The sequence below is a fragment of the Xenopus laevis genome, chromosome 2L (assembly GCF_017654675.1).
Source record: "Xenopus laevis strain J_2021 chromosome 2L, Xenopus_laevis_v10.1, whole genome shotgun sequence".
Lineage (NCBI taxonomy): Eukaryota > Metazoa > Chordata > Amphibia > Anura > Pipidae > Xenopus > Xenopus laevis.
In genome coordinates, this window is record NC_054373.1 from 95361066 (window position 1) to 95388112 (window position 27047).

Sequence of the window (27047 nt, forward strand, 5' to 3'; positions counted from 1 at the left end):
GTCAATGATTAATACAGTTTTACTTTTATTGCAAATTTTTATTAATTATATTTCTATTCAGTCCCTCTACTATTCACACCCTAGTCTTCCATTCAAGCAACTGCCTCATTGATAAGGTAAATTGGACTAAAATGTAAGTTAAATGTGAAGTACCCCTTAAAAAGTATAGTGGCATTTTCCATTCTTAAAGGAGAAATAAAGCATAACTAAAAAAGTTGTCTATACCAATTAAAGAAGGCTTCTATAAAAGCCCAAGACCACCACAGTAGCAGTATGCACAAAATGTCTCTGTCTTAAATATATTGATAATGAGTTGAGTGCAGAGGACCTCTTGTATTTGTCTATATGTATTTTGTGGTCACAGCCTCATTGCACCCTCTCCTAATGTTTTTAAAAATTAGTGGTGAGCACAACTTTTCCTTGTTTGTTATAGTTAAACAGGAGCAGTGACCAGCTCCTTGTTGTAGCTCCCACCCTTCTATATGTATTTTGTGGTCACAGCCTCATTGCACCCCGCCTAATGTTTTTAAAAATTAGTGGTGAGCACAACTTTTCCTTGCTTGTTATGTATAAACACAAAATTGTTGTGTCATCATCACATAATTTAAAAATGTCAAATACCATACTCTTCTTCATCTGCCAGAGGTTCTTCTGTGGTGTGGAAGCCTGCAGCAACCTCTTATTTACAAAAACAACCTCTTAATTACAGCCACGAATGTAGTGTACCATAGCTACTATATATGTATGTTAAAGGAGAAATAAACTCCCCACAGTCAAAAGTCCCCACCTCCCCCTGCACAGTGTTACAGCAGAATTGTGTCCTCTTTAGACCTTTAGAAATACTGACCGCATATGCAGAACAGGGGCGCCATGTTTGATAGCCTTGGGGACTTCCGGATCCTCTTCTTGCTGTTCGGTAATTTGTGGAGCTTTCCGGCTCCAACTGTGCATGCTCCATAATGGACATGTTGGCGGTCACAAGTGTGGTCAGTATTTCTAAAGGAGACACAATTCTGCTGTAACACTGTTCAGGGGGGAGGCGGGCCAGTGGAGGGGGGCCAGTGGGGAGTTTTAACTATGGGGGGTTTAGTTCTCCTTTAATGGAGTATTTAAGATTGGCAAGAATTTGTAAAGCGCTAATATATTCTGGAGTGCTGTACAATAGAAGGGTATATACATCAAGGGGCACATTTACTAAAACTCTTATCTAATTTATTTTATTTTATGAAAACAAATCCGGCCAAACTCCCTTCTACAATTTTAACTCATTTATGAATCATTTTATAATTGGACTGAAAAAATGTCATGACAAAATCATGCATCAATTCGAATCATACAATTGACACAGTGAAAACTCAGACAAAAAACCGTGAATTTTTTGGATTATCCAATGCAGAAACAACTTCAGGGACTGCCATTGACTTATACCTGACCTCAACAGGTTTGATATGGCGTATTTCTGGATTTTTATTAGCTTTGGGGTATAATAAATCTCTAAAAATACGAGGTTTTTTTTCCTACTAAAAACCTCTACCATAAAAAATCAAGGTTTGATAAATAGGCCCCCAAATTTACAACAATTACTTTCTAACACAGGAAACAAGATAGACTCTGCTCAGAAAAACTTTTTTTTGTCTTAGAGGAGGGGGGGTGTAAAACACAAGATGTGAGGTTGGCCAAGATCAGAAGTCGGCAAAGTGTGAAATGTGGATTTGAGTATTGCACTTAGTTGCAGTGGCATATAGTGCTGTTGGACTGGGCCTACTAGGTCCCACTAGAAGATCTATTATCAAAGGCCAATTCTTGCAAGAAATGTGATACATGTCATATGGACCTGTGGTCATTTCTTTTTTTTTACTTTTTACTTGTTTTTAATGTTTTAATAATTTTTAGTTTGATTAAAAATACAATTTCAGATAACGAAGACTGTACATTGAATCAGTTACATGGCCAAAGGAACTGCGCCTGTAAACACAGAAATGCAGTTAATATAATCATGTATTAGAAGGCTATGGATATACCGTATGGTTAGTACTGGTATTGTTAAATATTGCATTCTCTGACATTCACAAGACCTGCAGTCTTTTACATTCCTCATAACATATCCAAAAGTGTGTTCCATGTCATTCCCTTCAATTAATCTACCATTTAATACTTTCTCTGTCAGGTGATAATTTAGAACCTTATCTGATATTTTCTCTCACTGGTTTGATTACAATTCTCACACATTCATAGGATCGGACTGGTCCGGCCTGGGCCAGCAGGACACAGGGAAAACAACCCGGTTGTCCTCGGCAGCCAAGACATACTCCCCTTGACCACTGAACTCTTGGACCACTCCCCTCCCCGATCAATAACAGGTACAGTCTAGCGGGGGCCTGACTCCCCCAGTCTGACTCTGCACTTTAATACCCAATTGTATACCATGCATCCAAAAGTAAGTGCAGTACTCTCACAAAGAAAATATATTGATAAAATAAATGTCCACTAAGAGTTAACAATTAAAAAGTAATATAAAAAACAATAATGAACCCAACAGTGTATTAATCAATTTTTATTTACCAATAGGCCAAGCAATGATGAAAAAATATATGAAGCAGGAGTAATATGTCTCAATGCCTGAATTATAGAATGTTTAAGAAGCAATCGTGTTCCATTAGATCATCAGACTGTCACTTTTAAAAAACAAAAAAAACATGAGCAGGAAGAACACAAACCCCAGGGTTTATTGTGGAATCATGAAAAACTAAAGAAAATAATAATGCCTGGGGCTGCTGCAGATTTATTAAGTTAACAGAAGGGAACTGTCAGGACAAACAATAGTTGTTCTGTTTAACGAGGGGCACTGTTCTAAGATGCTTTCAGTTATATTGTGGGGGAAGCGCACTTTTGTGGCACTTTGGAGTAAGCATTGAAGTTTTTCATGTGAACAGAGACATCCATGTTGTGTCACAGAATTCATCCTGTGTGCAATAGGGAGCACACTATAAAGGGAAGCAGCTGCCAGCTGTTCAGAATATTTTTATTAGTATAGTTTTTCAGGAGTCTTCCAAGTCTTTATTCAGATGAAATAAGTGAATAAGAAAGGGTCGAAACACAACAGGTAGATTATGTGTGTTTATTATGGATGGCTTAGCTTTCTGCAGTAGTTTATTTGTTGTGAATGAATAAGAAAGAAATAGCTAAAGATTTATGAATACGAGATTCACTGGATAGAGGACAGCTGTTGTGACTTGAAATTGTTAGTTTCCATTTATGTGGAAAAGTACACTTGTTTTGCAACTGAGAGCAAAGTTAAGACATAGAAGAAGAAATTTGGCATGTCAACATGGTTTCTGCCACCAGCATTTAGTGCAGTGTGTTTAACAGTCAAGAAAAAGTGTCTGGGATTGCAACCAATGGCAGGGTTGGAGTAGTGTTTGTAGTGAAGCTACAGGTGACATAGAGAATTTGTCACGATCGGCACCCTAATCCAGAACCAATACTAGGTTCCCTGGTCTTGGCTCTTGCTTCTGCCTTTAACAGCCACCTTTCACCGCGGGAGGAGACCTCGGCTATTCGGATGCCGCCAGGTCTTATAAAGAGAGGAGCCAAGCTAAGGGTTCTGGACGAGCAGAGGGGCACGATTGTAAGCAAAAGTCTTTTGGGCAGAAGGTCACAGTTCAAGGAGTAAAGAGAAGCGTAGTCAAATCAGGCCAGGTCGGTGCGGGCAGAATTCAAACGGAGTCAGACAGGCGGGGGTCAAAGCCGGTAGACCAATCAAGAATGGTCGAGACAGGCACGGGTCGGAATACAGATATCAGAATAGTCGGTTACCAGGCAGAAGCCGGGATCACAGAAGTCAGGAACAGTCATGCAGGCAGGGTCAAAACAGGTATCAGAACACAGGATTTACACAGGAATAGCACCAAGAACTCTCACAAGATGAACCTATAACGGGCAATGAATAGGATGCCAAATCCCCTTTAAATAGTTTGAATGTGGCGCCATTGCGCGCTGACGTCATTACGCCAGTGCCAATGCACATATATATAGCAGATGCACGCCGCGCGCACACTAGTAAGCCGGCGCAGAAGAAGAAGAGCAGCGTAGCGGGCGTCCCCACCGAGAGCGTGGTGGGCGTCTCCGCTGGCCACCAGGGTGAGTAGCCCTCACAGATCTCTTCTACAACTGAGGATTAGGTTGTATTCCTTGGCAAAGTTTTTCAGGTCCAGAGAGAAGGATATAATATGGCCATCAGAGCAGGCTGATTAGGAGAATTTGATCACTAACATGCTGCAAGGAAAAGTAAAAAAAAAAATTAAAAAGTAAGGAGAGAGAAGCAGAAGGAGAAATACAATCAGTGTATACACAGCATAAATACAATATAAACAGCAATAGCATTAGAAGCCTAACACCAAAGGGTTACTTCATTGTTCACTTTATTGTTCTCGCAGCCCACTAGAGCAATTAAGTGATACAGGCCATTTTGTGATGTGAATCTCTTCTTGGTGGAAAAAAACACAGAATCCTAAATTTAGAAAGTCCAGGAAAAAAAATTAAATAAACTGTTTTGAGATGAAACATCTCAGAAAAAAATGATTGTAAAATTAAAATTCCTTAAACACACAGACTCTGACAGGCTATTTGGTAGATTGAAGTGTAAGCATCAGTCCTGCTATTTGGTATATTTGGTAAGCATTAGCAGGCACAATGTACTAAGGAAGCCCTTTACGTAAAGGGGTGGTTCATCTTTAAATTAATATTTAGGGGCAGATTTATTAAAGGTCTCTTTTTTTATGGTCAAAACTGTCAAATTTGATTAGGGAATTATCCAAACACGATTTCTAAAAATTCTAATTTGATTTTTGAGATTTATCATACTCTGACCCTTTAAGAATTTGAATTTTACTATTCACCACCTAAAACCTCCCGAATTACTGTATACATCAATGGCAGAGGTCCAGCGATCAATTTGGTGATGTTTGTAACCTTCCTGACATTCAAGTTTTTTTCAAAGAAAAAATTTGAATCGAGTTTGGTCGAATTTGATTCGACTTTTTGAGTCTGTAAAATCCGTCCAAGTTTTACATATTCGATTTTATAAATAAACTAGACATTAAGCCCGTTAAATTAACGGGCGCTAGAACATATGTAGTCAAACATTTATAAAAACAGAATTGTTCTAGTCTAAAAAAAATTCGCCAGAGACGGTCCGTGGGGCACATGCGCAGTAGCGCAATCCCACGGACACAGGGACTGGACGAAGAGACACTTCAACTTTATTATATAGGATGTGAGTTAAAAAACTCACATGAATTCGAAATTAGACCCTTGATAAATCTGCCTCCCCATATGTTATAGAATGACCAATTCTAAGCAACTTTACAATTGGTCTTAATTATCTATTTTTGGTCTTAATTATCTAATTTTGACCCTAGCAACCAAATTGCTGAAATTGCAATCTGTAGAGCTACTGAATAAAAAAGCTAAATAACTCAAAAACCAAAAAAAACCCTAAAACCTGCCGAATTACTGTATACGTCAATGGTAGAGGTCAGGGATCAATTTGGTGATGTTTGTAACCTTCCTGACATTCAAGTTTTTTCCGGAGAAAAAACTCAAATCGAGTTTGGTCGAATTCAATTCGAGTATTCGAGTCTGTAAAATCTGTCCAAGTTTTACATATTAAATTTTATAAATAAATAGTCGAATATTCAAATTTTGAGTACAATCTAATTCATGTGAGTTAAAAAAAACTCACATGAATTCAAAATTCGACCCTTGATAAATGTGCCTCCCCATATGTTATAGAATGACCAATTCTAAGCAACTTTACAATTGGTTTTAATTAACTATTTTTTATAGTATCTTAATAATTTGCTGCCCTTTTCTGACTTTTTCCAGCCTTCAAATGGGGGGTCACTGGCCCCATTTAAACAATGTTTTGTAAGGCTACAAAATTATTATTATTATTTCAACTTTTTACTACTCAAATTGCTATTCAGACCCTCTCCTAATTATATTCCAGTCTCTTGTTCAAATCAGTGCATGGTTGCTAGGGTAACTTTGACCATAGCAATCACATTGCTGAAATTGCAAACAGGAGAGCTACTGAATAAGAGCTAAATAATTCCAACCCAAACTGGAGCACTGGATCAACCTGGTTAATAAAATACTCCCTTCTATCAGACTAACATACGACTCTCGAGGCTCCCCTGCGAAATTTGAGAAAGTGTGGGCACCCTGGCTAGATATTCATATTATTGAGGAATAGCTGTGCTTACATACTTAGATACATTTGAATTGTAGTTAGGCCGAATGTAAATTGTTCGTAGCGAGTTGAGCATAATTCTATGGTGCGGAAGCATTTCCTTATGTACTATGATAAACGCTGTGCATTTTTCTTCCTCTATACCTCCTTTTTTCCTTCTCTTACTTACTTTCCTTGTTTATATACAAAATGAAAATAACAACTTTTAAAAAAAAAAGCTAAATAATTCAAAACCACAAATAATAAAAAAATGAAATCAAATGCAAGTTGTGTCAGAATATCACTCTCTAAATCATACTAAAAGTTCGCTCAAAGGTGAGCAACCACTTTAATATCTTCCTAAGGCAGAAAAGGTGAATAAACAATTTATAAATTCATAGACAAAAGTGTGAATGTCAAACCAAGTTGCCCTCAACCTCCACATAAGAGTTCATTTATCAAAGGGATGCAAAGCACAAAAAAGTGGTGCAAATACAGTTCACATTTTTCTTTCCCAGTATTTTAACAGTTGCCCTAGTCAATAAATAGCACCCAATTTAGCTGCAGTGTATGGTTGCCCATTTCTTGTTTGCTATTCAGTAGGTACAAGAGTGAGCACCTATTGGAGTGCTGCCTGCATTGCTTATTTGGATCAATAAAAAACAACAAGCACATTATTTCAGAATGCTCCTATACTCTGACTGGGGGGCCCGGGGCCCACAGGGCCGCCCTCCGCCCTCCCCTGTGCTGCACCGCTGCAGCGAATATGTGTGCATGCGCCAGTGCACCGTGTGTGCACACATATGCGAATGCGTACAATGTTTTTTCGCATTAAGAAGCTAATGTGGGTACGGATCTGGGTCGGCGGGGCCCACTGGGTTTTTTCCCGGTGTCCCATCGGCCCAGTCCGACCCTGCCTGTACCATTGTGTTAGTAGGAACTATAGTGAATGTGTTATAATGGATGCGATTCAGTGCCCACTAATGCCCTACCTTATGCCAAGTGTATTTAAAGGAGAAAGAAAAATAGTATCACTGGGGATGCCAAGTTGTTAGGCACCCCACTTTGATTCAAGTTTTTTACCTCCTACCCTGACTTGGTGTTTATCTTCTTCAAAAAATGCACTTGAAATCATCAATATTTCAAAGTGCTAAACTGGCATTTGTTCTGAGTTCCAGGCCTCCCCAATGCTTTTTCTTGTGCTGGATTCAGTGCAAGGCATGGGCTGCACTCACATCCACTGTTGCATGTGTTCTGCAAATGAGTGCTATAGTAGTCAGTTTTACCCCCCTTCATTTAAAGCACTTGTGCAGGGGATTTGATAAACAAACCTTACAATCCTTTATTAATACTACTGGTGATTGAGGGGTATATGGAACCAACAAGAATCAATCAATAATTTCAATAATAATGTACTCCATTAGTAACATTAGAGAGGTGGTTAAAATATGATTAAAAGAAGGATTTGTGTTTTCCATTCCCTCCTTCTTAGCCCTCTTTACATGTTGTGATCGGTTAAAATGGGATATTCATGTTTAGGTGAACTGTGGCAATGTAGGGAGTATGTGTCTGCTTTCAAAATTCTAATAAGCAGCCGCAGGTTAAACTCCAGTGGTCTTCACCCATACAATATTTTCACACTTTTTACTGCAATAATTGATGGAATTAAGCAAAAAACGTTGAGCTGAACATCATATTGAAATAATTACATCTTAATGCAAAGTATGAGGCTAGGGAATTAGAAATTTATGAAAGACACTTAGGCACAATGTTCTGCTTTTTACAATTTGTAATAAAATAATCAACTGTATAATTCATTATACACAACTTTTTATAATGACATTATGCAACATTTTTATCCATAAAATAATTATAGTAATGATATCATTCCTTGTGCACAAACAGATTATTCAGTTTTATCAATTACATCATAAAAACGTAAGATATTCCTTGTGTAAAATCAAATTGACCTCATCTAAAACATGAACAAAGTGCCTGAAGGTCTACTAAATCTGATACTCCAGTCTGGGAAAGGCTAATAAACACGTCAGTGTTACTACAGCAATAGCTGGGTGTGTATGAGTCTCACTTTTCTCCCTTTAAATTAGTTTTTATAAGCCTAACTTGTTGTAACAGGACTTTGACTCAGTCTTTTGATTTCACATTTATTAACAGAATATTGTTTGCTTTAATGTTCATTTAAATTGGTGGACCTTATCTTTCCAGAAAGGTTCTGCTTCTAAGGAAATCAGAAAATCTTTAAAAGACAAGGAATGCCTTTTTTTCTGAGCGGTAAAAAATGCACTGGCTCAGGAAGTTTGATTCACAGTGCCACTGTGCCATCTTACCTTGTTACATGGACTAATATATAGCTTTGTACATAGGCATTAGGGCAAAGTCCCGCAATGGTTGCACTGATGAACTTGTGTAGATTTACCGGGGCTCATTTATAAACACTGGGCAAGTTTGCACCAGGGCAGTTACCCATATAGCAAGCAATTAGTAAGTGACAGCTGCAGGTTCAATAATGAAAGCAAGCATTTGATCACTTGACTTGATTTGCCCAGTGTTTATAAATAAGCTCCATCGAGAGTATTCTGTACAGGGCATAATACAAACAGAAAGTCGTTGTGGAATTATTCCCTTTTAAGTAATAGAAAATTTATAATTTGTGGTCCATTTATAAATATCAGAATTCTTTAAAAATGAATTTCAAATTTTTTCCTAATCTCACCAAAGAGGATCTTTTTGTGTATGCCCATTTTGAAGCTCTGGATTATTGTGTTCCTTTGGATTTGATGTTCATGAGAAAAAACACATTTCTCTATTTACTGGAGAATCTATCCCCATTTTAAATTCCACTATCTATGCATGTAAATATTGATTGCTGAATAACTTTGTTCTTTGCTTTCCATTTCACTAATAGATCACAAGCTACAGAAAATAGCCTTGCTATCCATGTTCATACATACAGACGGAGCGCAGCATGGGTTTTGTGTTTTTGCCCAGCCTAATCTCAGTTATTCTGTTATAAACTTATTTTTTCCTTGTTGTATTTATGACTATGGGAAAAATCAAAACTTTGTAGTTCGTTACACTGGCCTTAGTATTAAAGCTGTGTTTACAGAATGTACTCTGAACATAGAAATAAAATGCATGTTTATATCTTAAGACTATAGTAAAAAAAAGCTAGATAAATACTAGATAACATATTACCTTTGACTAATTACTTTGTATTAAAACTAGTGTAGTCCATAAATTTTTTGTGACATTTTATTGCTCATTTCATGCAGCTCACTGCGATGGACAAATTGTCACATTTCAATTCAAAACTGACTCATTGAAACTCATTGAAGTCAATGGGTGTTTATTCAATGCAACTTTATCCAGGCAGTGCAACTGGCAACATGGATGCCCGCTGCACCTTCTTCTGTTCACCGAGTCTCCTGTGGGAACCGAGCTTGGCGCTTCCGGGTCTTGACAAGTCACTTTTTTTAACGTCACGCATAGGCGCGAAATTCAAATATTTAAATGTCGGCGTCCACTGTGTCTTTGCCCAATGTAGGTCTATTCTGATCTTTCCTAGGTGTTATTTGTAGTTTGCTTATCCGTGTTTGACCTTGCCTGGTCCTGATTCTTGTCCAGATTGCTGCCTGTCCTGACTTTTGCCTTGTATTGTGACTAATCTCTTGCTTCCTTTGTATTATAACCCGCCATGTGACCTTGATTACGCTCCTGTCTCTCGATTTTCTACCGCACTGTCTAATTTGTTACTGATCAGGCCTGTGACCCCAACTACGCTCCTGTCTCTCGATTGTGTACTGCACTGCCCAGATTGATATTGACTCGGCCTGCCCTTGACCATTCAGAGCATTCTGGAATATGGGTTTTAATTCCTTTTTGTGTACAATACAGTGGGGACACTGGAGACTAAGCACCTGGCAGGGATGGAAAGTGGTGAACTTGAGCGGTCTCTATTTTTGTGTTTTTTACTGATAGAGATATGATGTTACTGTGTCGTGAGTCATTTTAGATTGAGAGGTTGGGTATGGTTCAGCCAAACGGTTTAAATGCTTAATTGTCCTTTAAATGCTTTTTAAAGTGTCAGATAAGGTATATACTTTGATACATGTTTTTTAAACATGGGGGAGGGAAATGTTGTGCAATGAATTATGACCAACCCATGTGGGATGTTCCTTTAGATTTGTTGAATGTATAAATTTTATTAGTGCTGCCATTACTAAATGCATTTTGTGACCCTGTTGCTATAACATACATATTCTGAAATGCTTTGTGATAATAATAACAACGCTAGTGTAACACCATGTTGATGGTACAACAAACTTTGTTTTAATAATATTACATATTTTTTATAGCCTTAAGTGCCATGCCACAAAGAGCAATTCTGGGTATTTTGCTCCTAGTGTAGTGATGCATTTCCAGCCTGTTATTGCCTGGCAAGTGCTTGAGGATTATTCCCTGACAAGCACTGACAAGAATAAATTAAAATGAAATTGCAAAATACCTGGAAAATCAATATTGATAACACCCTCCAATTTCTGAAGTTAGAGTTATACTTTATAGGTGTCATTTATTGATAATAGGGAAGGGGGTGATGTTAGTACTACATTTTTTGCACGTTGTACCCTTTGTATCAGTGCCTCTGGTACTGTACACTTAGTAGGCCGCACAGTATGAGGGGTGGGTAGGGGAAGGTACATGGGCCAACACTTAACTCATACTTGTCTCTTAACTTGAAAATCACATTAGGGAGTGCCAACAGGTGCAGAACAATAGGGCGAGCAGATGCAGACTGCAGCTGGCCGTATGCCCTAAGAACAGGGCTGCATTGCACCTGGTCTGGGGTATGGTACATAATCCCTTTTTTTGTAATACATAGCTTTGCGTTGTGCTTCATTTTACTGGGATAGAGCATTTTGGACAAACAGTCGCAAAGTCATTTGCTGCAGAATTGACTGTAAAGAGCAATTATCTCTTCATTAATATGTAAATGAGCTCTACTACAAATCCATTCGTGTCTGAGGTTTAAATATTTAGACATTGCTGAGCTACAGACCCAGATGCCTTTGTTGACTGTGCAATTGAAGGACTTAGCAAATGACAATCATTTTTATACTGTACATACAGAAACTCTGGCAGTCTTTCTTTACAACCAGCATCTGAGAATCTCTTAATTCACACATATCTGTGCTTAAATTCTGTTAAAATAATATTTTCCTTTAAAGGGATACTGTCATGGGAAAATTTTTTTTTTTCAAAATGAATCAGTTAATAGTGCTGCTCCAGCAGAATTCTGCACTGAAATCCATTTCTCAAAAGAGCAAACAGATTTTTTTATATTCAATTTTGAAATCTGACATGGGGCTAGACATTTTGTCAATTTCCCAGCTGCCCCATGTCATGTGACTTGTGCTCTGATAAACTTCAATCACTCTTTACTGCTGTACTGCAAGTTGGAGTGATTATCACCCCCTCCCTTTTCCCCCCAGCAGCCAAACAAAAGAACAATCGGAAGGTAACCAGATAACAGCTCCCTAACACAAGATAACAGCTGCCTGGTAGATCTAAGAACAACACTCAATCGTAAAAACCCATGTCCCACTGAGACTCCTTCAGTTACATTGAGAAGGAGAAACAGCAGCCTGCCAAAAAGCATTACTCTCCTGAAGTGCAGGCACAAGTCACATGACATGGGGCAGCTGGGAAATTGACAAAATGTCTAGCCCCGTGTCAGATTTAAAAATTGAATATAAAAAAATCTGTTTGCTCTTTTGAGAAATGGATTTCAGTGCAGAATTCTGCTGGAGCAGCACTATTAACTGATTCATTTTGAAAAAAAATTTTTTTCCCATGACAGTATCCCTTTAAACATCACACGGTTAGTTTACAAAAATAGTTGCTAAATTTCACTAGGGCAGTTACCAATAACAACTAGCGTTTAGTTTTGACTACACTACTGCATATTAGAATAGGGGTACTTAAAAGCCTACTTTTAGAGGCACATATATTGAATTTCGAATTCATGTCAGTTTTTAAAAACTCAATGAATCGAAATTTATTAAGAAAATAAAATCTAATTTTTTAAACTTGAATGAATTAAATCGACCCAAAAACTCTAATCGAATTAGATTAGAACTTTAAAAACTCGATTTGAGTTTTTTCTCCAAAAAAAACTCCAATGTCAAGAAGGCTGCAAAACACTCCAAATTGATCCCTGGACTTCTCCCATTGACTTAAACAGCAATTGCAAGATTTTAGGTGGCGAATAGTTGAATTTGAATTGTTAAAGGGCTAGACTAGAGTATGATAAATCTCAAAAGTCAAATTGAATTTAATTATAATAATAGTATTTTAGTATTTTCATCCTAATTGCAGAGGGGGGTTGCATACTATGTCATCTTTCCTTTAATTACATTGACATGAAGGGGGTTATCTACATAATTCTGAATTTATTTTTTTTATTAAAAAAAACCATAACCAAACTCCCATGCCCAAATTTACCTTATTTATTAATTTAAAAACTCGGAATAAATGTGATCGGATAAAAACGTGATAAAAATCGTGTGAAAACCGGAATTTTTCTGCCTTTTTTTCTCGAATCAATAAATTTTTTCAGATTTTCTGCTTAAACCCAGCACAAACCAGGATAAATTCAAATTAAGATTGGTGCCTCTCCTATTTACTTATACAGGACCTCGAAAGGTCTGAGATTGTGGATTTTTGGAATCTGGCTTTTTGCAGCATTGGGGTATAATAAATCTCTAAAATTCTATTTTTTTCCATGCAAAAATCTAGTTTCCTAGCTGCCCCAAAAAGCTAGACCAGATAAATTTGAGGTTTAGTAAATAATCCCCCAAATATTATTTTACCATCCATGCCACTAAAATACTGCTAGGTGGCTTAGAATCTGATTCATTAATTGATTGATCTTCATTAATAAGCAATATTATGTAAAATTTTACAGTTTCTTTTCTGTACTTAATTGAGCAGTAACAAAATTATTTCAATACATTCTCCTCTTGGAATCATTTTGTGCCATAGTTTGTGCTTTAACCCCATATTAAAGTAGCTTACATTAGTCGATTTTTTTTGCTGGAAGAACCCAGTAGCACCAGTTTATGTTGAGATTTTAATAATGCAAGTAATACAGAGCTTCTCATAACACAGTTTTTGGTAGCGATAGCAAAAAGGTTTTTTTCTCGCTAAGACCACATTTTGTTTCTCTGCATATGTATATGTTATATCTGGCTTGTGTTCAGATCTTGTCAAATTCATTAAAGAAAGGAAATGACTGCAAATCTGCAGTGCCAAATAGGTTTCAATCTGCAGACTTGCAGAATTAAATTGTATCTATAATTATTCCCTTTTACAACTGCAAGTGTTCCCCTGTGACCTGTAACAGGCTAGATTTACTCATTTGATACTAAGGAAGGAACATTTATATTTTTTAAGAAACAGTAGGTTTACATTCTTTTACAGTAAAAACAGCAACAACATTCTTTACAGTTATTTAAACACTCAGCATTAAAAGACGCCGTTGCCTCTCTCTTCCTGCAGTGATCAATTATTGCTGCATGGTGGGTGGCTCAGAATTGAATTCCAAGTGCAAAAGGCCTCTCCAGTTAGCTGCCTCCTGCATCAGGTGTCCTCCCTCCCACTGCTGCTAGTACATGGCTCTGGGCTAAAGGGATGAATCATCCTCAAAGTCAGCAAAGTTTTAGTGATCTGATTGAGACAAACACTTACAATAAGGTACATTACAGTGTTTTTCATGTTGTATCTTACTGACAATCCTCTCACTGAAAGGGACACAGTATTGCTGGGGGGGGGGGGTCATTGCAATCGTGAAAGCTACCCTTCTGCTGCAGAGACTAAAGGAACAGTAACATAAAAAATAAGTGTTTTAATTTAATAAAAATATAATGCAGTCTTGCCCCACACTGGTAAAACTGGTGTGTCTGCTTTAGAAACACTACTTATGTTTATATAAATAAGCTGCTGTGTAGCCATGGGGGCAGCCATTCAAAGGAGAAAAGGGACAGGTTACACAGCAGATAGCAGATATGCTCTGTAGAATCTATTATCCACTATTTAACCTGTGCCATATAGCCTTTTTTCAATTTCCGTAATTGCTACACAGAAGCTTGTTTATATGAACTATAGTAGTGTTTCTGAAGCAAACACATCAGTTTTACCAGTGCAGGGCAACAGTATATGATATTTTCTTGACTTTCATTTTTTTGGTGTTACTGTTCATTTAACCCAGTGAACTGGTAGCCATGGGAAAGAACACTTCCTGTGCCAGAACCTCCAGATTAGAGAGTTTCACTCCATTTAAATGGTGTTTTGAGCCACGACAAAAGTCCCCTGGATTGCATTTTAATTAACCATTGAAATGGGAATTTTGATATTTATAACTTAAAAACAAGAGAGTTTAAACATTTAAATCATTACAATTCTGTATTAAGCAATGACAGCACAGAGCAGGGGCTGGAAGAAGCAATTTATGTAACTTATGGAAAAACTTATGTTACTTTTGTACAAATGTATGTAACGTGTGTATAAAGCAATACCAAGCCAGAGCAGTGTGACTGGAGCAGGTAGGTGTGTAGGGTTTAAACTTCAAACTCCACTGCCCACCAACGAACTGACTGACTTATTAGCTATTTAATTTTTATACAAACTACTTATTATAGAGTAACATCAGCTGTTTATATTGGGATCCATTTATTTGAGTTATTTGAGTGCTTCATACATTAACTTTTCAGCAGTGGAAAGAATAGTTATTGGGCCACACAGCAAGGATTTCAGGTATTCTAGATTCTTTGGGGCAGATGTATCAAAATGTGAGATTAGAGTTCACTAAAGGAAAATTCACCCACTTTCTATTCATTTCTATTTTTTTTAGATACATATTTATCAAATGCTGAATTGTATCTTACACTTCTAAAAACCGTATAAGAATGAAGAGAAAGTGAAAAGATATTTACGTTATCCTCTGTCAATGTATCTATTTTTGAAAAATAAAAGAGATTATAAAAAAAAAAAAGAATGAAGAGAAAGTGGGTGGGTTTTTCTGTGGTGACCTCCAATCTCATATTTTGATACATCTGCCACTTTGTGTCTGTCACTATGGGAAATTTAAATTGTTTCCAAGTTCAGGGAATTGAGAGGGTTTACCAACATTATAGGGGTTGTAATTTGGTACGTACTATTCCGAAATGTGGCTTTTGTTTTGGATATTTACCCTTGATACAAGATCAATTAGAAGGATGCACTCAGATGTTGATGTATCGTGCTATTATCACTAATTTATTTTTTGCTATAGTCTATCTTTGGTAAATCCTTACATTTTGCATTTCATTTTTGTTATACCTCACTCTTTGGTCTTGGCCTTTGTTTAATGAAGTCCAGTTATATGTTCGTAATAGTCTATTTGTCTGACTTACAATCTACAATAGCTCATGTGGCTGTTTTATTATTACAGAGAAAAAGGAAATCATTTTTAAAAAATTGGATTATTTGGATAAAATGGGAGATGGCCATCCCATTTGGAGCTTTCTGGATAACTGGGTTTCTGGATAACGAATCCCCCTGTACTACAAAATCATATTTGGATATTTATTTGTATATTTTTTTCTTTCTTTTTCATAGACATTATATAAGAAGCGGTATTCACAGTTCTCCTCTTTTTGAAGGTCAGCCAAACGCTGTAAGTACTTTTTTTAGCATATTCACCAAATTTAAGCAGGTACAATGTTTATATATATATAGAAACAGCAGTGTATATTGTTGGCCATGGGTCAGTGTAGCAGATGAACAGATACAGCAGTTGACTAATCAATTCCCTTTTTGTACTATGTCGACAAGAGGGAATAGAATACTCTTGCTCAGATGCGGCTTAAAAATAAATGGCATGTCCATTTCATATGTCAGACTTTTTCTATTTTTGATGCCTTGTCCTTTAAAATATATTATGATTCATGGCTGATTGAGAACCAGCTCTATTGCATACAGCCGACAACAGGGGTTTATTTTGATGACATGAGAACTAATCACTGTTCATCTAAACTAATTACAAGTCTACAGAGTATAAATGAGCATAATTAGCATTTTACTGGCATTTGCTTCTAAATAGATGAAGTGAAAAGCTGCAGGTAGAGGTTTCTTCTGTTTTACCTTTCAATCCAAAGTAGTAAATATTAATACATTTAATCATGTTATATATAATTTATGTATTGAGGTTAAAAGTTTAATGACTAATGTACTCAACTTTCTTTTTATCCATATGTTAAAGGGGTTGTTCACCTTTAAATTAACTTTTAGTATGATGTAGAGAGGGATATTCTGAGACTATTTGCAATTGGCTTTAATTTTTAATTATTTGTGGTTTTTGAGTTATTTAGGTTTTTATTCAGCAGCTCTCCAGTTTGCAATCTCAACAATCTGGTTGCTAGGGCCCAAATTAACCTAGCAACCATGCATTGATTTGAATCAGAGACTGGAATATGAATAGGAGAGGCCTGAATAGAAAGATGAGTAATGCAATGTAGCAATAACTATAAATTAGTAGCCTTACAGGGCACTTGTTTTTTAGATGAGGTCAGTGACCTCCATTTGAAATAAGAAAAAAGGTATAACTAATACAAGTAATCCAAAAAAAAAAAAGATAAATAATTAAAGAACAATAAAAAAATAAATAATAAAGACCAACTGAAAAGTTTCTTAGAATCGGGCATTCTATTATATAGTAAAAGTTAACTTAATGGTGAACCATCCCTTTAATCCAGTTAATCAACCAAAAATCCAAAAAGCAATAATGTATGTTGGGTATTAGCTTGAAGGATATGATGTACTGTAGATCATAAGATGCTAAAGGGTCTGAGGTATTTAGAATTTTTCTTTTTGATAGTTTTTGCATTATTAGCCTTTTTGCCTATATCCAGCTTTCATGTGGGGGTCACTGACTTGATCTTTAAACAAATGCTCTGTAAGGCTACTTTTTATTTCTCATCTGTCTATTCAGTCCCTTTCCTATTCATATTCCAGTTTCTTATTCAAATCAGTGTATGGTTGCTAGGGTAATTTGGACCCTAGCAAACAGATTGCTGAAATTGCAAACTGGAGAGCTGCTGAGAAAAAGCTCAAAAACCACAATAAAAAAAAGGAAAAACCAGTTACAAATTGTCTCAGAATATCACTCTCTACATCATACCAAAAATGCGAACTACACCTTTAACTAAAATCCAATTCTCAAACAAAAAGCAGGGGCACTGCCAAGAACCTTACGCATATACGGCATTATATACTACACAAAAAAATTATTAGCTGGATGGTATTAAAAGATAGGTACAACATTCGAGATCGGGAACGCAATAGATATAACCAAATACGACATTTTCTAGCCAATTTGCAGAAGAAGTTCTCCTTTATCTTAAATACCTTCTTTTTTTTTACATAGGCCACAAATGAAAGGATCCCTTAGCTATCTTTATAGCCAATGCACTAACACACAATCCATAGAAACACATTTGAAATACGTTAAAAGTTGGAATACGGACTTGTTATTTGCATTAATTGACCAAGACTGGCAAGGAATTTTCTCGAATTCCAAGCGAGCCTCCACAAATATATTAGCACAAGAGACATCATACAAAGGTTTGGGATCCATGGATCCAGTATCGATACCCAAGCAAATTTGATCAGTCTGCATTATCGTACTGAGAAGGGGACAAAGCTGACCTTAGCAGGAAAAGCAGCTAAGATGATGTTTAGCAGATTTAACATGCTGTAGAATGAGCACTAGTGGTTATTTCTTTCCTTGTTATTTACCTCCCCCTTTTTATTTTCATACCACAGTTGTAGTTACTATTCTTGAAATATATACATCATACAACTACCCCAATTATAGTGATATCTTATAAGCACCACTGATTTGAAAAATGATACAAAATAATATATTGTATGTTCAACAACTAATGTCAACCTTGAAAATGAGATGTCATCTGAATCTGTAACTGCAATAAGGGGGAAAACAAATGCAATGTTGTAATTATTCTATAAAAAACATTGAACAAAAAAAAAAACAAAACAGGGGCACAGGTTACAATACCAAAGAATTGACTTTTACTTCCACACTTCTTTCTGTTATAGCTGAAACCTGCGTTACTTCATGTCAAGTGATCAGTGAGTGACATACAGAAAATCACAAATGGTTGTTTTGGGTAAATCATGTACAAGGGCAATATTTACTGATACGTGTGTAGACAGTATCTACATTGATTTTTTAGGGGTTTCCAGGTTCTTTGGATGAATAGTACTTTCAAATACAGTATACTGTCACATTTATGTAGGTACATACTGACCTTTTTTGATTTATATCATTTTCACACTAATCTGAAGGATATTTTACATAATGTGACAAAGCCACATATATTTCTGATAGAATACAAAGATGATTTCTGTAACATCACTGCATATATAAATATGTCTTAGGTTTGTTCCTTACTTAATACTTTTATTAAGATTATCATAGAAGATATATAATCTGTCACTGAAAGGAGAATTTGACCTCTATTTCTACTTCGATAGAAAAACATGTTCTGATTTGATGAGCTAAAACCTAAGGCATCTGACAGAAGCTCCCCTTCAGCTAGATTGTATGTGCCTGTACTGTCTCTCAGTGACGCGAGTCAGCATGACAAGGTTTTATTCGTAGCTTCTTGGAGACTATTCCTGCACTCAACTAGCCCTCCATAAAGCACACCCAATTATCAACACATTTCATACTTAGTTCTCTGTTCCACAATCATGCTAAAAGCCAGCAATCTGCTATGTCCTTTTTCAGTAATGCAGTTCTTACTGAACACCACATGCCCTGTAGCATTAGGGTTTGTTTTAAAATATACTACAATTCCTATCCATCTTGAGTAGCGAAAAAGCCAGTGGCAGTATCATGTCAGTGAGTGAGAGCTCCCTGAGTGCTTATGTCTCATGCTGGTGACCTCTGTGACTTCTATTGAACGTCATAAGCTTTGAAACAGCAATTATTTCTGCTCCCTATAAAAAGTTAATGATGCCACTCTTTTGTGCCTTTTTACAGTGCTGCTTGCTGCATTATTACCTACATCTGAGCAGGGAGACGTATGAATCATGTTGAAACAAATTACCTGGAGAAGGATAGGCCACTAAATTGTTCTAACAGTTACAGCACTACCACTTCAAGTTGTAAGGGGAATGCTGGGATTAGCAGTTTTGCAACAGCTGGAATGTCTTTTTTTTAAGAGGTCGCCATTATTTCATATGTTTGAATCTATGAAACTTATGAAAACCGATAGATAGTTTGAACAAAGGAAGGTAGGAAAGACATTTGGGCATGCAGGTACAAAATCTATGAATGGCAGTATGTGTGTTAGATACTCACAAAAAAAGTGTCTATTTGTATTTGGGGCAGATAGCAGGACAACTGGACCCCCTGTCATACCACTGTATCCAACCACATAAACAGCCTCCTTAATTTATTTCTGCTCTGATTTGAAATAGATCAAATACCAAACAGAATCCAAACCCTGATTTGCCTATTTGGATTTCAGATTTTAGAAATTGCATCATCCGTGAACAAAGAAGTGTTGGGTTCAGACAGTTGTCCAAAGATTTAAAGTGACATGATTCAGCCGAAACAAATCTTAGAATTCAAAAGTCTAAGAATTCAGCCAAATCTAAATCCTGCAAAAAAAAGATGGGATAGAATTCCATATAGAATGCTGGATATGGTGCATCCCTAATTTCTCAATCTCTTGTTTTAATTGTCATTGGCAAATTAATGCTTTCATTTGTGTGGATGTCTTCTAGTTCGTAGCTTTGATTTTTGATATTTTAATTCAAGTTGGTTTTGCCTGACCAGAGGCAGACATGTCAAGTCACAAGAATTTTTGAGAGTCACCCTGATTTGTCCTTTTTCATCTGTTCCCCCACAGACTGTAATTTGCACCCACAATTACATTAACCCCCATAATGAAAAGAATTGGAATGTAAAAATCCTCAAGAACGGCATTTGGCAAAGCAGGGTGTTTAGGGGCTTGGCCAGGGGCACAAAAGATGTGGTCACGGCATGGCTAAACTGCATCATATAAGTATAACAATTCTGTATTTGAATCTCTGTGGAGTGGTGCAACTTTTATATCTAGGGGTAGCTAATAATATCACAAGAAGATTTCATATTTTCTGGAAACTTTTGTTTTTCGTTTTTTTTTAAAACCAAGTAAAATATGTAATAGCTGTTCAGGGGACTTTTGTTTGCATTTTTAGAGCAGAATGTCAGAAATGTACCTAAATACTTTGGTAATAGGATAGCTAGAAAACCTGTCTTCCATATTTTTTCTACTGGGACATTTTAGGCTATGCCCAGAGTCACAATCAGTTGCCTGATGCCAACGCTTACATTTAGCTAAAATACTTAACTGTTATACACTTCATCTTGGATAGTCAAACTTCTAATGTGACAGAGAATTACAGTGATAAAACTGCAAATGAGGAAAAAGGGATTTCTGTATTATAACTCTTTAACACATGTGTTGGTATCAGGCAAATGGTTATATAAATGAAATATCTGTCTGCAAATAAATTCCAAAATCAGATATTAGCTTGCATTCAAACTGCAGAAATGAGAGCAAAAATTGTGTATGGATAAAAATGTCTTTGTGAATTCTAAAAATGCAGTATACAGGAATAAAATAAAAAGAAATCAGAACAAAGAAGAATAAATAGAAAGCAAGAGAGAAAGAAGCCTCAGACATTTTTCTATTTAAGGAAAGTGATTATGTCTACTGACATGAGAATTAACCATTTTAGTTAGTGAAGTCACTCAAAGCATGTCTCTAAGGAAAATACCAATGAAAATTTTTTTTATTTGCAGTGAGTTTCAATTGTGAGTTCAAAGTGTTTCTATGTCATTTTTGTATATATATACTAAATGGCTAAATGTATCTGCACATGTGTCTGTACAACGCCTCTGTTTTTCTGGGAAGGCTTTCCTCTAGATCAGGGCTGTCCAACTGGTGGCCCGCGACCCCCCTTTATGTGGCCCGCCACATAAAAATCTTCCTGCTCTGTCTTCTTACCATTTGTAAGATTTAAAAGGTATCACTACAGAAATTAACTGGCCCCTGCATTGTTTAAACCTCAAATTCATACTAATCCCCTGTATTGTTCACACCTGTGATTCCCCTGCATTGTTCACACTTGTGACACATCTATTGTTCTCATCCTAAAGCACTGTACTGTTTACACATGAGACCCAGACTGAAACTGCCCACATTGTTCACACCTTATTCAAAATGCTAATGGGGCACCAGCATTGTGTCACTGTATGTAGTACATATAAGACTGGTCCTGATTTTCCTGTCTCCTGCTCTGTTCTGTTTTCCTTATGCTCCCTGTGTGTGTCATACTTTGTCTGCTCTTTGCACCCTCTGTTTGCCATACTCGCCTGGCCTATGATCCCTATGGAACACAAGCTTGGTATTTGTTCTGGGGGTTTGTTAGCATTTGAAAATTATTATTAGGGGCCCCTAAGGTGTTTAATCATATGCTGGGGTACTGTATTATACACAGGGGAGGAGGAGGCATATGGATGTAAGGGTATGTCTTAATTTGACAACTTTTTTAACATAAGAAAATGTACAACACTTTTTCATTTATATTACTGCCCCCTGTACCAGCAATGCCAGCAGCCATCCATAATACAGCCCACCCTGTACCTGTGCCAGTAGCCATCCATCATACTGCCCCCCCATACCTGTGCCAGTAGCCATCCATTATACTGCCACCCCATACCTGTGCCAGTAGCCATCCATTATACTGCCCCTCCCATTCCTGTGCCAGTAGCCATCCATTATACTGCCCCCCCATACCTGTGCCAGTAGCCATCCATTATACTGCCCCCCATACCTGTACCAGCAAGCTCAGCAACCATCCATCATACAGCCCTCCAGCAGCCATCATATTGCCCCCAATCTTTACCTGTGCCAGCCGCAGACAAAAATAAATCTGATCACATCAAATTGCCCCCAAGTATTTATGTACCTGTGCCAGCGCCCAGCAGCAACAGCAAACATATGGCCCCCGGCCCAAATCTGTACCTGGCTGTGCCTGCAGGAAGCTTCACACTTTACAGTAATAGAAAGAATGTCTTCAATTCAGTGCAACTGTGCAAGGCTGAGAGCAGCGAGAGCCACACCAAGCAGGCCGCCAGTTCTCTGCCTCTCTTTGCCACCCAATCGCATCAGTGACGTCATTGACGCATATATGCACGTTGCACTGCACTGCTGCACCGCACAGAAGGAGCTATTACTTGCTGGCAAGAGGGAGAAGGTGAAGGAGGGGGGTTCCACCCAACTGAGTGACCATGATTACTGAAACAAATTATTAAATAAACGCTTGAAAAAATGAAAAAAAAAACCCCCATTAAAAGTGTGCGTCTCAATGATGGTGTCCTCGACAGCCGCCTACTCTGCCTACCCCTAGTTCCAGCCCTGATCCCTGCAGTGAGCACTAACCATCTGTTTTTTTGGTGTGCTATTAATGTGGACATGGTCTTGCGGTAACATGGGTGTGGTTTAAAGTGGGTGTGGTCTAAAAACAGGGAGTGGCTAACATTGGCTTCCATTATCGGCCCTCCACCATCTAGATTAGAAAAATTCCGGCCCTCTGTACCATATACCTTGGACAGCACTGCTCTAGATATTATGTTATTAGTGTGATTGTCTTCCATTCAGCCACAAAAGCATTAGTAAGGTTGAGCAGTGATGGTGAGGATCAGGCATGGACAGGGGCGATCCTGGCCCCTCCGCCGCCTGAGGCAGCAGCAGTTGCTGCTGCCCCCCCTCCCCCGAAAATTCGCTCTTAAAGTACCAGGAGCTGCATTTTTGCTGCCCCTGGTACCTAGTGGGGCGCTGCTGCCTGAGACGACAGCCTCAACTCGCCTCATTGGCGAAGCACCCCTGGGCATGGATCATATTTGGCATTCAAGTTCATCTTGCAGCTGTGTGTTTAGGTTGTGGTCAGCTCTGTGCAGGACAGTTCTTCCACATCCATCTCAGCAAACTAACTATACCATAGATGTTGGAATCATGTGCCTCACTCTCCGAATCTTCCACCTTGGTTCTGGAAATTGTTGGGGTCAGGCAGACGGGGAGTCAGAGAATCATACTTCAAAAATGTGTCCATGAGGCCATTATTGTGCTGAAACTTGTGCTTTTCCGAAAGAAAGTAGAAAGTACAGAAATTCTCCCACTCGAACTAAGGGGCTTTAGGGTTACCAGATCACAAAAATAAATCCATATCTAGTAAATCCAGCTACAAAGGTCTGATGAAAACTGAATTTAGATGCAATAAGAGCAGCTCTATAACATGCATTTATTTGACATGTCTCTTAAGTTCTAAGTGATCTGGTAACCCTGGCTTTGTTGCAACTATGAATAATAGTCCCAGGTCATTATTCCACTTCCAATAAACTTTACAGTCGCTTTTATACATTCTTCCTTTACCAATAGTTACATTCAGACGGGTAGCTTTTTGTTAGCATTTGCCAAACCCAGACTTATTCATGAGACTGCCAGATTGTGAAGCTCAATTCATTCTCAAGAATGTTTTAGCACTGCTCTTGAACCCATGTTTGGCATTGCGCACGGTGATGGATATTTTGTGATTGCTTTCATGTTGCACGTGACAGCCTATCAAAACGAAGTTTTAATTGCAAAAAGTATCTCCCTAAACTATAACTACTATTAAAATAGTTACATCTTTTGAATTTAGACAAAACACTAACATTAAACCAACAGTTCACTGTCCAGCTTACATTGTTGTGTGTACCACACTACAGTAATAGTCTTATATTTGGGAAAGGGATTCTGTGTATTTAGCCATTTCTTAGTGATCATTGCTATTTCTAGTCCAATACGTAGTTAGTTGGTCTGTCTACAGGGTTTTATAGCAAAGCTTCACAACATTTTTCAAATTAATATTTTCACCTAGATTTATAATAAAATTTAAAGTAAGGCTCTGATTATCATCCCCACCCAAAAGGAGTGCCAGGAGTTATTTATTAAAAGAGAATTTCTTTTTTTACCTTAGAATAAATTTGGGCTGTTGAAATTCAAAAGGTCATTGGGTTACTTAAATAAATTTACAATTGTAAAAAAAAAAAAAAAAAATACATGTAAAGAAAAGGAAGTAGCATAAGGGATTTGAGACAAAATAGTTACATACACACCTAGAGCCATTAGGCAATGAGCAATCTGCCGTGGTGCTAAGACCCAGAATGTGTAAGCTGATGAAAACTAATGACTGTAAAATCAACACTGACTGAACAGTCTGCTATCAGCATTGTAATTCATTGTATAACATGATATAACAAACACAGTCACGTTTCATAAACCTTTAGGTAATAAGATGTGGGAGGAACGCTGAAAAAAACATTCATAATTCACAAATGAGACAAAAATAACACTTTATTAATATCCATAAAATTACTATAGAGCAATATTAACCTGTAAAGTATAGCCTTATAAATAGTGCTTAGTATATTGCATCCTTAGTGATTATACTCACTAACCTGAAACCCAAGCTGGTGCTCCTATTTATTGAAAACTGTACTGGAAAGCTACTGAAGGAGCGCTATGTCACCATTTTCCTCTTTCAGGGGGTCCCTAGTGGCTGATGTGTGCTGTGGGCTGGCACAGTAGAGTTAAAACCTAACACTAGAAAAAAATTATGGCATTTTACTCTACTGCACACGCACACCTGCTCCAAAGTGAATGTAGGAATTCCTACATTAGTGCTAAGTGGGTTGGTGCAGTTTTAAGAGGAGAACCAGCACATGTCTCAGGTAAGTGATTATAGTCATTGGGGGTGCCAATGATTATTAGAATTCTATCAGAATGCTCAGGACCTGATGTTTTTGGGATAAGGGATCTTTCTATGATTTAAATCTCTATACTTTATCTGCGCTCTATCTGCACTCTATCTGCTTAAAAACATTTAAACATTAAATAAACCTAATAGGACTGTTTTACTTCAAATAAGGATTAATTATATCTTATTTTGGATCACATACAAGGTAATGTTTTATTATTATAGGGAAAGGGAAATTTGTTTAAAAATTAAGAATGATTTCATTAAAATGGAGTCTATGGGAGACCCTCCCGTTAATCAGGGTTTCTGGATAATGGATCCTATATCTGTATGTGTAGAGAAACAGCAAACACGGGACATGTTCACACAAATCTTTTTTGCTATATGATTGATTTAGTATTAAGTCTTATATGGGCTTGAATTTTATCACCATGGTACTCATATAATGAGCAAGAGTGTGGTTGTGTGTTTAAATGTACTATTAGATGCAGGGGCGCTTTGCCCATGTGAAAAGTTGAAATCACCTCAGACGGCAGCACCATACAAGTTCCCAGGGGTGGAAAAATGCTGCTCCTGGTAACCCTAAGAGCCAAATTTCCATGTTTTAAACTTTGTCTCTTCTAGTACAAGAGAGCAGAATTGCGCTCTCTGCACTAGCGATGCAGTAAGCACTGGGGGGGCGGCATAGAGAATCACCCCTAATTAGATGCACTTATAAGTTACACAGGAAACAGAAATTGTGCTAAATGATGGTAGTGGCATCAGTTTTGTCACATATATCATTGTACACCAGTTTTAAAGTCTAGAGGTTCCCATAGACACAAAGATTTTTCTTTGCTGAATGACCGATTTTAGCAGAATCTGACCAATCCTTCAAATTATTATGAGGTTAGTGGGCATCGAACGATCGTACATCTTACGATATTTCATCTGGCATCTGTCAGAAAATTGATCGGCCAGGTTAAAAAAAAATTATTGGTCCCAGTGCAATCTATCTATGTTTGCAGGGCCAAGCAGGCAGCTACCCTCAGTTTTGCTGGCAATATCACCTGAAATGGTCTTTTTAGTTGATGGAAAAATAGCACATTTAAACGATCGTTTCAAGATAAATGTGGTCTCACGATAACGAAAAGATCTTTTAAAGATTTTTACATCTATGGCCAGCTTTATACAAAATAGTTATAAAGTACTTTAATATCCATGTACTGAGTGATAATGAGGTAGATTGCTTTGTTTACATATTAAGGAAAAAAATCATCCCCAATACAATTCCTGCTTCTTTGTCAGGCCCGGATTTGTGGAGAGGCCACCAAGGGCCGGGCCTAGGGCGGCAGGATTTTAGGGGGCGGCATGCTGCCCAACCATACCCACATTGGTTCAAAAACACTGGGAATGTGCAGAGACATGATCGTTTTTTTAAAATTTCCCCATTGCTACGGTCGCGATGATGAAAATTTAAGCAAATAAAGGGGAGGGGATGGGGCGACGAATGACAGCGGGCGTAAATCTGGCCCTGTTCTTTGTGTCTCTCAAAAGGAAGGAGTTGGGTTCTCACCAGTAAACCAGTGTGGTATGGATGTTGTGCCTCACATCTTCAAAGGCAGAGGGAGCAGATCAATTTATATCACTGTTGGTACATGCTTACATATTGGCTGGTCTCTACTGGCTGGTAAGAAATTAAGATTGAAGATGAGTACTAGCACAAGTGGGGTTACTAGGCAGGCAAGCAGTCATACTGGTAGGCAGGACAGGGAAAAATCCAAAGATATTTAAAAAAAAAACAGGATACAAAGCAAGAACTGGCTGTATCCATTGATGTCAACAAGCAATTTAAAATATACAGTTTGTGCCACTTGGCAACGCACTGATGCCTGTTTCAGAA

General features: G+C 37.5%; 1 protein-coding gene across 6 annotated transcripts in view; it reads left to right on the forward strand.

Annotated features, from left to right (window-relative positions):
• LOC108708284 overlaps window positions 1-27047 on the forward strand; it is a 115440-nt gene that overhangs the window by 73198 nt on the left and 15195 nt on the right. For all 6 annotated transcript variants that reach the window (XM_018246827.2, XM_018246826.2, XM_041582217.1 and 3 more), the window contains one exon: window positions 15908-15965. In XM_018246827.2, the coding sequence (XP_018102316.1) occupies window positions 15908-15965 (58 nt within the window). The remainder of the gene's footprint in view (window positions 1-15907; window positions 15966-27047) is intronic.